Here is a 13,871-nt window from a genome sequence, read left to right on the forward strand (position 1 = left end):
TAAGACTCTTGAATTCCAACCTGTAATGTTTGAAGCATAAAGGAATAGTCGGAAATCTCCGACCATTCCTTGACGAAATGGGACAACCTTCCCCCTAACCCTATCCTGGCGTCACTGGGGATTATTGGAAGGGGCTGAAGGAGCAAAGAGAGTCCCCCCTTTTTGCTTATCAAAAGACCACTTTTTCTTTTAAAATTAACCTTGTTCTGGAAACCGCAAAAAAGGCTCCTTATTCTGTGGCTTATTCCTTTGAGAAGGGAACCATTTACTCTTCTCAGAGGAACGAGCTAGGACCTCCACCAAGGAGGAACCGAATAAGAGCTTGCCTTCAAAGGGGATGCCGCAGTTTGCTTTTGGAGGCAAGATCACCCTCCCAAGATTTAAGCCAGGTAGCCCTTCTGGCTGAATGAGAGCAGAAGATCTTGCCGCAACGGAATCTGCAGCAGCATCAGCCAAGAAGGCAACTGACTTGGCAATGAGTGGGAGAGACTCCCTAATCTTCTCTTTGGGGGTATCAGATGAAAGAAGATCATCCAGATGCTGAACCCATATGTCCAAATTCCTAGCCACACAGGTGGATGCTACAGCTGGACCCAAGGTGAAAGCTGAGGCATTCCAGGCTTTACGTAGCATGGAATCGGCCTTCCTGTCCATTTGATCCTGAGGGACCCCGGAGTCTTCAAAGGACAGGTCTGACCTTTTTGACACCTGCGACATGGGGGAATCTAGTCTAGGACATTTAAAGAAAGTCTCCTCGAATTCAGACCGAAAAGGAAATGTCATTTTGTGTCCCCTAGACTGGAATAACCTCCTCTTAGGTTCCTTCCACTCTGCAAGAATCATATCCTTAAGCGACTGGTGCACCGGAAAAGCTCTTGCGTTCCGCCCCTATACATTTTATCTTTTTTTCCCCTAAATAGCTTCCTTTACCTTCTTGCAGTCCTCCTTCACTTACCTCATCCTTCGATTTTGCTTTTAAATGTCCTTATTTCTTCTGAGAAATGCTGACTTCCTGTTGTTCTGTCTAACTACACACCGTAATGCGAGGCTTTCTTCCTGGTGTGGAGAAAGCCTCTTGAGGGGGCGAGCAGGAGTGTCAGCACGCCCACTAACACACAGCTCCTTTCTCTATCTGCAAAGTAGAGAGTGTCCCGACTTGCCTGCTCGCCCCCCCCCCCCAGGGAGAAAGTCTCGCATTACGATGTGTGGTTACAGACAGAAGAACAAGAAGTGAGCATTTCTCAGAAGAAATAGGACATTTAAAAGCAAAATTGAAGGATGAGGCAAGCGAAGGAGGACTGCACTAAGGTAAAATTTTAAGGAAAAAAAAAATTCCTTTACAACCCCTTGAAGGCTCTTGAGCTATGGAACTAGATGATGAAGGCCCCAGACCTGCTAACCTGTCATTGAAAGACCGGAAGGAGGCCAAAACCTCCTTCATAGAAGACATAAACTCCTTTAAAGAGGCAGTCTCTGAACTAGCTCTGGATAGCATACAATCCTCAGAAAATAGTTTTATAACTATCAGAGAACCTGGCCCTACAGTTCCCACATTTCTTCATTGGTTTGGCCTAGAATAAAGCAGAAACAAGAAACATAAGAAAAAGGTCCATACCTAAAAAAGTCCCTTGCTGTAGAACCACAGACAAGGGCTTACCTTGGGGTCAGTATGGGACCTGGAGGCTGCCGCTGGTTCAATCCGAGCTCCATTGGGCGAGCGGAGATTGGCTGGAGAAATGGGCTGCAATTGACCTGCTAAAAATGTGCCTGTCTGGCATTCAGCAGACTGTCCCCTAGGCCAGGGGTTGACAAATTTGCTTGGAATCTAGGAGCCAGCTAAAAAAGTTAGGAGCCAGAAAACGCACCCCGTCCCGACGAGCTTGCGTGCAGAAGCGAACACATACGTGAGCAGCGCCCGCATATGTAAACGGTGTTCAAACCACACATGTGAGGTATCGCCGCGATTGGTAGAGCGAGAGCAATAATTCTAGCCCTAGACCTCCTCTGTAACTCAAAACACGCAATCTGTAGATTTTTTTAAACGTCGCCTATGCAGATTTTAAAGGGTAAAAGTTTGTCGGCATTCCACGAGCGGACGCAATTTTGAAGCGTGACATGTTGGGTATGAATTTACTCGGCGTAACATTGTCTTTCATAATTAAAAAAAAAATGGGGATAACTTTACTGTAGTCTTATTTTTTAATTTAAAAAAGTGTAATTTTTTCCCAAAAAAGTGCGCTTGTAAGACCGCTGCGCAAATACGGCGTGACAGAAAGTATTGCAACGATCGCCATTTTATTCTCTAGGGTGTTAGGATAAAACACACACACATACATACATACATACATACATATATATATATAATAATAATGTTTGGGGGTTCTAATTAGAGGGAAGAAGATGGCAGTGAAAATAGTGAAAAATGACATAAGAATTGCTGTTTAACTTGTAATGCTTAACTTGTAATACCAACGGCCACCACCAGATGGCGCCAGCTCACATCTGGTGGTAATAACGTGTAATACCAACGGCTCACCAAGTCAAGCCAAGTCGCCAGGACACCATTTCTAGTCGCCATGGCGACCAGGATTTGTCGACCCCTGCCCTAGGCAGTATGTCCTTAGTGTATCACGCCATGCTTCTAATAAAAAACTACGGAAGTTCTGAGACGTGCCCCGCGGAAGCCGCGTCACACGACTTGCCATCTTGCCGTGTCACCGGAAGTCATCCGATGCCATCTTGGTACACCTCGGTGAAGCACGAGGAAGGACAGGTTCCACACAGCAAGGCTGGGGGGAAAAAAAGTGAAGGAAGTTGCCACCATTTTACAACCAGGTAGGCAAGAAACTTCAAACAGGGAACCCTTCTGGACAGAACTCCTCTGGGAGTATGACAAAAAAAAAAAAGCACCCAGGACTTGGCCACAACTAGTCCTGGATGATGCCAAAGAAAGGGGGTCCACCAACCACATTTACCAGACCCAAGAAAAACAAAAAACGTGTCTGTGCTCCTGAGGGTCAGAGGAAAGGGAGGGGCCATTTAAATTGTATCCAATTTGTGTTTCCTGTAGAGGGCGGAGCCAATTTCTGTTGGACAGAAGGCCACGCCAAAACCCCTCTCAATACACCAATTTGGCTCTTTGGGTGTACTTCAGATGATATTACTCCTCTGAAAAACTATTTTAAAATCAAACAAACAATTCCTCTTGGCCCTGGTGAATTCCCCCACTGGGATTGATTTTATGGTGTGATGGGGATAACAACTCATAGCCAGGAGGGTGGCATTAACGATGCTTTTTTTGTATGTTTTAGTTGAAATCACACCTGTATTCAGGCTGCCCTCAAGCGCAATAACCAGATGTTCATGACATGGAAGAATCTCAGATTCATATTATTAGTATTGAGATAATCAACAACACCCTCTATGTTGTGGACACTTATTAGCCCGGATAACCAGAAAATCATCAATAAATCTCCCATATCAATACAGCTGCACGAAAAAGGGTTGGTGGTTTGTGAAGATAACATTTCTCTTCCACCATCCCATATATAAAAATTCCCAATTTAACAAATTCTAAATTACTGAACCCTTCCTGCCCCCACACTATAGCCAAGAGATGACTACAGCGCGGGCCTACAATTCTGGGAGGACTTCCTCCTACGTGTGCACCTTCCACACGCCCCCCTGGGGGCACATGCATTGTGACCTTTAGACAGAGATGATCACAGATCAGGGTAAAGGACCAATCCCAGCAGACCTTTATCAAGTGCTCAGCTGTGTCCAATCATCGCTGGTCACATGTAAAACGACTTGCCGGTTATCAGCATTCCTTTCCGCACACGCTGTCTCTGTGAGGAAAAGAGAGCCGATAACCGGCAAGTCTGAAAGGGCACAGCAAGTACATTGTTTATACTGATCATTAGTGTCCCGATAACCAGTGCAGTCCTATGAGTACAGGTTATGAATGCCCATCAGCGCCTCCCCCACCAGTGCAGCCCACCAGCACGGATGAGCTCTGGTGTGTTCGCACAGTCCACGTGCAGGGCCCGCCAGGACGTCTGCACAGCGCTGTGCTAATCACAGGCAGGGAGATATTGTCCCAATACTCGGCTGCAGAGATCGGGACAATGTCTCCCTGCCTATGATTAGCGCAGCGCCGTGCAGACTTCCTGGCGGGCTCTGCACGTGGACTGTGCGAACACGCCAGAGCTCATCCCTACTCACCAGTGCAGCCTACCAGCACCTTCCTCACCAGTCCTGATGCTCAGCTGCAGAGACCAGGACAATGTCTCCCTGCCTGTGATTAGCGCAGCACCGTGCAGACTTCCTGGCGGGCTCTGTACGTGGACTGTGCGAACACGCCGGAGCTCATCCCTACTCACCAGTGCAGCCTACCAGCGCTTCCTCACCAGTGCAACTTTTATTTAACGCAGCCTTATCAGTGTCCATCAGTGAAGAAAAAAAAAAAAATTGTAACAAAAACACATTCTCCCCCTCCCTATTTTCAAAAGTTTTGGTCTTATTTAGTTTGTTCAGAAAAAACAAAAAACACAAAACCAGTCTTGATTAAATACCAACAAAAGAAAGCTGCATTTGTGTGGAAAAAATAAGAATTTAATTTGGGTATAGTGTTGCATCAACTTGCATGACCACTCAATTGTCAAATACAACAGTGCTAAAATCTGAAAATTGGCCTGGGCAGGAAGAGGGTGAATGTTCCCTGTATTGAAGTGGTTAGGGCAAGTTGTTTAACCACTTAACAACCGCCTTACGTCTACTAACGGCGGCACGTTAAAGATGGATATCTCGGTAACGGCAGCAGCTGCTGCTGCCACAACCGAGGTATCCATCTTTAGTGCCAACGGTCCTGTAAATGATAACGGCGGTCTCTGCGGCGGATTCGCCGCGAGATCGCCGTTATCGGTGGCGGGAGAGAAAATAGAAAAATCGCCCCCACCCGTCCCCATATCTCTGCTGGGCGGAAGTGACGTCAAAACGTCAGTCCCGCCCAGCGTCTTAAAGCAACATTTTTTTTTTCTGTCATTTGAAAAAATGACAGTTTAATTTTTTTTTACTTTTTTTGCATTTAAGCCTAAATATGAGATGTGAGGTCTTTTTGACCCCAGATCTCATATTTAAGAGGACCTGTCATGCTTTTTTCTATTACAAGGGATGTTTACATTCCTTGTAATAGGAATAAAAGGGATAATTTTTTTTATTTCAGTGTAAAAAATTATAAATATAAATAAGAAAACAAACATTTTTTTTTTTTAAAACGCCCCGTCCCGACGAGCTCGCGCACAGAAGCGAACGCATACGCGAGTAGCGCCCGCATATGAAAACGGTGTTCAAACCACACAAATGAGGTATCGCCGCGATCGTTAGAGCGAGAGCAATAATTCTAGCCCTAGACCTACTCTTTAGCTCAAAAAATGCGACCTGTAGAATTTTTTAAACGTCGCCTATCGAGATTTTTAAGGGTAAAAGTTTGACGCCATGCCACGAGCGGGCGCAATTTTTAAGCGTGTCATGTTGGGTATCATTTTACTCAGCGTAACATTATCTTTCACAATATATAAAAAAAATTGGGCAAAAATTGTTGTCTTATTTTTTTATTCAAAAAAATGATTTTTTCCCAAAAAAAGTGCGCTTGTAAGACCGCTGCGCAAATACGGAGTGACAAAAAGTATTGCAATGACTGCCATTTTATTCCCTAGGATGTCTGCTAAAAGAAATATTTAATGTTTGGGGGTTCTGATTAATTTTCTAGCAAATTTTTTTTTGATTTTTACATGAAGGAGAGAAGTGTCAAAATAGGCCCGGTTGTCAAGTGGTTAATGAACTGACTACATGTGAGATATATGTACTGCGTGAGAAATTAAGGCACACATTGATATAAGACTCCCGAGGTGATGGATACATCGGTACACTCAGCACTCACTGAGCACAACAGACACTCTGCCTGGTGCCCCTAGGACAAGATACAACAGATTGCCATACTCTCACACAGTCAGCAGGCACTCAGTCCAAGAACTAGCACATCCAGTCGGCCAGTAAACACAATGCCTTATTGTACTATAACACACTAATACCCAACACATTGCAGCGTGCCAGGCATATATCCACGCACCCTTTCTCTCACCATAGTGAAAGTTCCCGACGTCCGGATCGTAAAAATAGGCGACAGTTTTCGACATATTGCGGAAAAGAGAACTCTACGCTCCCCCAACAAATAATGCAGCCAATCAATGCCGCTACTTCCGCTAGCGCACAGGAATTACGTCACTCAGAAAGCGCAGCCGAGCCGCAGTTAGCATTCGCGTCACTAGTTACCAGGCAGAAGTCGCTCACAGCCTAGAAGGGCAGGGCCAGGGAGTAGGTGTGAGGATGGTGCAGAGCTATTGTTGAGGTAACGTTCAGGGAGGATGTGTAAGCGTTTAGTTGGTGCACTGCTCACAAGAAGGCTGAGCTAAGACGTTCTGTGAAAGCGGGATAGGGGATAGAATAAGCAATGGTTATGGTGGAGCTGGCATGATACAACATCGTCTACCTGGAGTCTTTTCCCTGGTTAATACGTGTATGTGAATGTCATGAAACGCACCTTAGAAGGAGAATTCCACATTTTTGCAAAAAGAATAATAAATGCACAAATATTTGCAGAAATAAGAATGTGCATATATTATTTTTTACAAATGAGTGTAAAGTGTTGCAGCCATGATCACTGAGTGGTGAGAGCATCACCAGGCTCCTGCAGACCTTTCCTCCAGCTCTATGGACTTTTAAGCCTCTGCTAGGTTTAATTTTATTTTTTCATTCAACCCAGTGGGCTCAGGTCAGAGCCGTTGTACTAACGATCCAATGTTCGTACAGCGATCTCCCCTGCTTTTCTATTGGGGATTATTTACTAAAGGCACTTTGCACTGCAAGTGCACTTGGAAGGAATATAAAACAAACTGAATTTTTGGCTTGTACATGATTGGGTAATAGAAATCAGCTGAACTTCCCCGCATTTCAGAGCTTTCTCTCAGATCTACAATGACTGCATCTCCAAGTGCATTTGTAGTGGAAAATGGATTTGCCTTTAGTAAATCAACCCCATTGTGTCCTGACATGCCCCTTTGACAGAAAGGTCTGTGCAGCCGAAACAACAGTGGAAAAGCCGTGCCAAATGTCGGCTGGTTTCTATTGAGCTGGCCAATGCCGCCCAACATTTGGCCTTTGTGTACTAAGCTTTAGCGTAGATTCACACCAGATGCGGTGGGACTGCTTTAGGTGGCTATTCCAGGCCAGCACAAAATACCTCATCTCCTATGTGTCTGGTTCACACCTCTGTCACAGTGGTGCGCTCCAAAAAATAGGATTTTTGTACTCACCGTAAAATCCTTTCTCTAAAGTTCATGGACGGACACAGCTCCTTTATTCTTGACAGTAGAGTTATGTTCCATCTATCAGGAGAGGACTATGCAGACATGTTAAACAGTTAAAAACATGTAACAACAGCAAAGCTGAACAGTACCGCCAGGGGGGCGGTCCCTCTGGCTATAACCCCTCACTCTGTATCTAGCAGCTCAGTTTGTCAAAAAGCAGTACAAACATAAAAAGGAGGGATGAGTGCTGTGTCCGTCCATGAACTTCAGAGAAAAGGATTTTATGGTGAGTACAAAAATTCTATTTTCTCTTTCGTTAATGGACGGACACAGCTCCTTTATTCTTGACAGTAGGGACATTCCCCAAGCAGTGTCAAAACAAAAAGCACAGCAAGCAAACCAATTTCCCCCCAAAACAGTCAGAGCTCCTCAACGGAGGAGTTGCAACCTTAAATGGCCACCTGCAAAACTTTGTGGCCGAAGCAAGCATCCGCAGATGAATGCACATCAACCTTGTAAAACTTAATGAAGGTGTGAACGGACGACCAGGTCGCCACCTTACACACCTGTGAGACAGACGCTTGATGTCGGAAGGCCCAGGAGGCACCTATTGCCCTGGTCGAATGCGCCATGACAGGAAAGGGAGGTGCCCGCCCTTTTAGGGCATAAGCCTGAATCACAATCTGTCTGATCCACAGAGAAATGGTGGCTGACTAGACCACCAGGCCCTTCTTTGGACCAGCCACCGACACAAACAGTAAGTCTGACCTCCGAAACGGAGCCATAGCAGACAGATACACCCGCAGAGCACGGACACATGTCCAAGGAATGCAAAGCAACCTCTTTGGGATGCGACGGTCAAAGATGGAAGCACAATGTCCTCATTTAGATGAAAGGCCAAAACAACCTTCGGAAGAAACGAAGGCTGTGGGCGTAGCACGGCCTTATCCTTGGGGAAGATCAAGTATGGGGACTTAAAAGACAAAGCCGCCAACTCAGAAACCCTCCTGACGGATGTAATAGCCACTAGAAAGGCAACTTTCTGAGAGAGTGTCAAAAGGGGAATCTCTCTGATGTTCTCAAACGGAGGTTTCTAAAGTACCGAGAGCACCAGATTCAAATCCCATGGAGGTAATGGTGGTTGAACTGGAGGGGCCACATGTCAAACCCCTTGCACAAACGTACTCGCCAGTGAATGAGTAGCCATTGGTCATTGAAAGAAGACAGCCAAGGCTGATATCTGCCCCTTAAAGGAGTTGTAAATGGAACATTTTTTTTTTTTTGCTGAAATGACTGTTTACAGGGTATAGAGACATAATAGTTAACGGATTCCTTTTAAAATTGATTAAACATAGATAAAAATCAATCATATAATGTACCTCTAGTTTCGTTTTTGCATCTAGTTTCGTTTTTGCATGTTATCCTGCCTCTGTGATAGCACAGAGCCATAGAGCAGTGATGGTTTGGAAAATGAAACCAGAATCTCCCAGTACTATGGTCATCAGGAAACAGACAACCAGGAAGTGTCCTGAACAGAGAAGAATTACAGCAACATCAGAGCAAAAACGAACAATGAGGACATGAAACCAGGACTGCAGTAAGGTAAAGGAAGCTATTTAGCTAAAAAAATAAATTCCTTTAGTGACCCTTTAAGGCAAGGTTTTGATCCACTCCGTGCTGTAAAAACAGCAGGATCCTGGAAACCGAATATGCCCGTGGACGCCACTTCATCTCCTCACACATAGAGATGTAGGCCTTCCACGTGCGATGATAGATCTTGCGAGAAGATAACTTCCGTGCTCTCAGCATGGTAGAAATTACTGCATCTGACAGGCCTCGTTCCCTTAGTACCTGACTTTCAACAGCCATGCCGTTAAAGCCAGCGACTGTAAAGCAGGATGAAGTATAGGACCTTGCGATAGAAGGTCCTCTCGCATCGGCAGTCGCCAAGGAACATCCGCCACCAGGCATACGAGGTCGGCATACCAGGAATGCCGAGGCCAATTAGAATCACCGGAAATTCCTTCGGTCTCCACTCTGCGGAGCAGACGAGGAAGGAGTTTCAGTGGGGGAAAGGCATAGATTAGCCGATACTGTCCCCACCAACGCATCCGTCGCATCCACCCAGTGATCTTTGGACCTGGCCACAAACCTCAATACCTTCCGATTGAGTCGAGAAGCCAGGAGATCCACGTCTGGCGTGCCCCATCTCCGGCAAAGTAGCCAAAACGCATCCGAGTGTAATGACCATTCTCCTTGGTCTAGCATCTGGCGACTTAGGTAGTCCGCTTGCCAGTTTCCTACGCCCGGAATGTACACGGCTGACAGAGCCGGCACGCTTCGCTCTGCCCACCGCAGGATGTGAGCGACCTCCAAAGCTGCAGCCGAGCTTCTTGTTCCTCCTTGATGGTTGACATATGCCAACGCTGTGGCGTTGTCCAACTGGATCCTGACCAGACGTCCCTGAAGCCTCTGTGACCATGTGGAGAGGCACAGCCTGATCACCCGATGTTCCAGCACATTGATTGGCAGGCTGGATTCTTCCTGCGTCCAGCGACCCTGTGTCGACTGTATGCCCTAAACACCCCCCCCCCCAGCCAGTCAGGCTGGTGTCCGTCGTGATCACCGTCCAGCGAAAAGGGAAGTAACAACTTCCCGGCCTGAAGGGACGTAGATCTCAGCCACCAAACCAGGGAAACCCCGAATAGCTGACTCACCCGGATTTGACGATCCAGGCATAACAGAGACTTGTCCCATTTGGACAGGATCTCCTTTTGCAAGACTCGAGTGTGGAATTGAGCTTTAGGTACCGCCTCGAAGGTGGCCACCATGAGACCCAGGACTCACATGCAGGAGTGCAGTGAGAACCACATGCGGGATGCCAGCAGCTTCACCACAGTCCGACGAGTCTCCAACCTTTCCAAGGGGAGAAAAACTCTCGCCTCTGAGGAGTCCAGAATTAAGCCCAGGTATTCCAGGTGCTGCGTCGGCACCAACACCGACATCTGGAGGTTCAGTACCCAACCAAATTCTTGAAGGGTCTGACTAGCAATTGCCACATCCTCCTCTAATTCTGAGTCTGAAGCGGCTCTGAGAAGGAGGTCGTCTAAGTAGCCCACGATAGCGAGTCCTTTCTGTCTCAGCAGAACCAGAATCGGGGCAAGCACCTTGGTGAAAACCCTTGGTGCCGATGCCAGGCCAAAGGGGAGAGCCACAAATTGGTAATAGTCGCCCCCGACTGCAAAGCGCAGAAATCTCTGATGCCTGACATATATGGGGACATGCAAATATGCGTCCTTGATGTCCAAGGACGCCAGAAAATCCCCCAGATGGACAGCAGTGACTACAGAGTGGATTGACTCCATCCTGAACCTTTGTGCTTTTACAAAGGTGTTGAGGGCCTTGAGATCCAGGATCAGACGGACCCCGTCCTTCTTTGGGACTACAAACAGATTGAAGTAGAATCCCTAGTACCTGTGCCACTGCTGGAAAGGTTTTATCACCCCGCGCCTCAGCAGGTCCTGCACTGCCTCAAATAGGGCATTTCGACGAGCCTATCTTGTACCCTGATGAAAACACTTTGCAAACCCACCGGTCGGAAAGCAGGGAGGTCCATCGAGCTGCAAACTCGCGAAGGCGAACCTCTATGCTGTCGCAGATTTGTTCGCAGGCTTGTTTGGCTTGCAAACCCAGGGACACTTTTGTCCCTCAGCTGGCCCTTTGTCGGCCTGGGAACGCTTACCTGCGGGCCCAGACTGATGAAAAAAAATGCTTCTGAGCGGAAAAGGAGGGCACGGCCCCTTACCCTTTCTGGATTGTGGGAGCAGCGTGCTCTTACCCCTAGTGACATGCTTAATAATGTCGTCCAGCGAAGCTCCAAATAGCCTCCCTCCCAGTAAGGGCAAATCCGCCAGAGCCCTCTTGGAAGTCTAGTCCACAGACCAGCATTTTAGCCAAATCAGGCGACGTAGCACCACAGCAGATACTGAGGCTCTGGAAAGCAAGGCAGCTGTATCCAAGGCTGCATCGCAGACATACTTAAGGCCATGCACCAATTGGTCGGCCAGTTCCACGCAGACCGGGGAAGCCTGTTGCTTCTACAACTCACGGTGCAACAACTTTGCCCATTCTGTAAGTGTCTGTGACACCAGGGCCGTGGCCAATACAGGCCACAATGCTGACCCCAGCACCGTGAACATGCCCTGGGCCACCGCCTCGGTCCTCCTATCTGTAGGGTCCTTAAAGGCAGGGGTTCCCTCTACCGGAATCGTGGTTACCTTGTTTACCCTGGATACCGGGGGTCCACAACTGGGGGAGATACCCATTTGAGGAGAGTCTCCTCAAAAAAATGGACAACAGACCGCCATGCATTTTGGGACCGAAAAAGCCCTCTGCGGTCGTTCCCATTCTTTGTCTATAAACTTCAAAATAAGTTACGTGAAGTAACACCTTAGCAGTGCGGGTAGGCTTGTGGGACCCAAAAGGGACCGACATCTCAGTAGATGCCCCTGTCGTATCCTCCAGTTTGAGGGTTTCCCGCACTGCGGTGATAAGTGCTCCAACAAGCGCCTGACCTGGAGTCTTCCTCACTGTTCGAATGGTCCTGGTCCGCATCCTCTGACACGTCAAACCAGGGGCCCTGTGTCACAGCCATGCTCGAGTTTGAATCAGAGCTTTCCCCAGAACATGGTGGGGGGAGGGGGCGTTTTTTACCCCCGTTGCGCCCACACACCGCTTCTACCCTGGCAACAAAGGATTCCTGGACCGCCGACAAAGCGTCCACAGGGGCACCAGGAATGTCTGGGGAAGAAGTGCCAGCTTCCCGCGCCATGCTGACCCACGCTTACCTGACAGCCACTTAAGGACTAAAAGCAAGGTACACAAAAGGCCCATCCTCCTAGCTTCTACAGACTGAGGGGCTCCCCAGAGGACTCGCCACACTGACCCAGGTACTGCTTAGTGCTGTGGTCCGCTCTCTCTATTGCACAGACTGTGGCTGAGGTGTTCTGTGCTGTTTGCGCCGTTCAGAAAGACATTTCCAGCGCTAGAGGCCAAAACCAAGCTAGGGCTACAAGAAGATGGCCGCCAGCCACCTCAGGAAAAAAGAGAGTTACAAGAAAATGTCCGCCAACTGTATTAGCATTAGAACCAGTGCGGCTACAAGAAAATGGCAGCCAAAACGTTTCTGAGGTAAAATAAAAGGCCACGAACACGCTGGGCCTCCGAGCGCAGGCCCCCACATGGCAGGTCACCCACACTAAGAGCGGACCCCGGACACACCGCGCAGCCCCCAGCTAGGACACGGAGCCCCTCCAGGAGGACCTCTGGTCAGGTACACAGCAGGCCCAGCCCAGATGCATGGGAAAGAGGGAAGGGACAGGGAGAGAAGAAAGGGAGAGTTAGAGACCCCCTAATTGACCACCCCAGGAATGCCCAGCTGTTCCATCCTGCCAAAACATGAGGAACCCTACTTACCTGTCCTGTGGGGACTGCTGGACTCAATCCTGACAGACCCATCACTGAGCAGTAAGGAATGGCTGTCGGCCACGGCCCACTGTGCCTCGGACAGCAGTAGCCCGGTCATATGTGTGCCCCAGAGCATAGCTCACCGGCCACTCCTTGAGCAATGGGGTATGTTGTGGCTGACCCAGCGCGTAGCTAAAGGTCTGCTCACGCTCGATGGCTGAACTGGGGAGACTACAAGGATCTATATTATCCAGCCTATCACCCAGCCGGCAGTTGATAGTAGATCTCAGGATCAAAAAAGTAGATAGAGAAAAAATCTCCAGGACCAATGGTCCTATAGGGAGCCAGGTCCTTCTCCTATGCTAGGCAGAAAAAAACAGAGCTGCTAGATGCAGAGTGAGGGGTTATAGCCAGAGGGACCGCCCCCTGGGCGGTACTGTTCAGCTTTGCTGTTGTTACATGTTTTTAACTGTTTAACATGTCTGCCTAGTCCTCTCTTGATAGACGGAACATAACCCTACTGTCAAGAATAAAGGAGCTGTGTCCGCCCATGAACGAAAGAGAAAAGTACTGCATGCAGTACTTTTTTTTAACTTAGCACGGTGCAAGGCAATCCACTGCCTTGCACTTGGCAGTGGGCAATTGAGCTTAATGAATTGTCTGTATGACATCTCAATAAAGTTTGTTAAAAAAGGGAACGGTGTGATGAGTCTGGCTCAGCGCATCATCACTGAGCTGATCTCAGTCAGATTGTACAGCATACCAGCCATTGCACAGAAATGCAGCGGCTGGTGTGAACCAGACCTGCAGAGTTAGAGAGCTGGAGGGACTATCAATGGACTACGAGTGTGGCGATTACTGCACTTATGATCCACTGAGAAGAAACAAGCCCATCTGGCATGGTGACAGATGAGACTTGTAGTTTCTTCATTCACAGATCTCTGTGAATGAAGGATGCGGCTGTGTGAGTGGTGCCCAACAAAGGCCTGTTAATTTTTTAATCTGACAGGCTGCAGTGAGAAGAACCTCTGCACACTG

General features: G+C 47.9%; 1 protein-coding gene across 2 annotated transcripts in view; it reads right to left on the minus strand.

Annotated features, from left to right (window-relative positions):
* The window catches only part of HDAC3 (histone deacetylase 3), a 64,584-nt gene extending 58,302 nt beyond the window's left edge, over window positions 1-6,282 (minus strand). The window contains exon 1 of one of the 2 annotated variants that reach the window (XM_040344881.1): window positions 6,131-6,282. In XM_040344881.1, coding sequence (XP_040200815.1) covers window positions 6,131-6,197 — 67 coding nt within the window. In that variant the 5' untranslated portion in view covers window positions 6,198-6,282. The remainder of the gene's footprint in view (window positions 1-6,130) is intronic. The other variant, XM_040344882.1, reaches the window with a different exon arrangement.
* Between the last annotated feature and the right edge of the window lie 7,589 nt (window positions 6,283-13,871).

This window comes from Rana temporaria, chromosome 3, assembly GCF_905171775.1.
Source record: "Rana temporaria chromosome 3, aRanTem1.1, whole genome shotgun sequence".
NCBI lineage: Eukaryota > Metazoa > Chordata > Amphibia > Anura > Ranidae > Rana > Rana temporaria.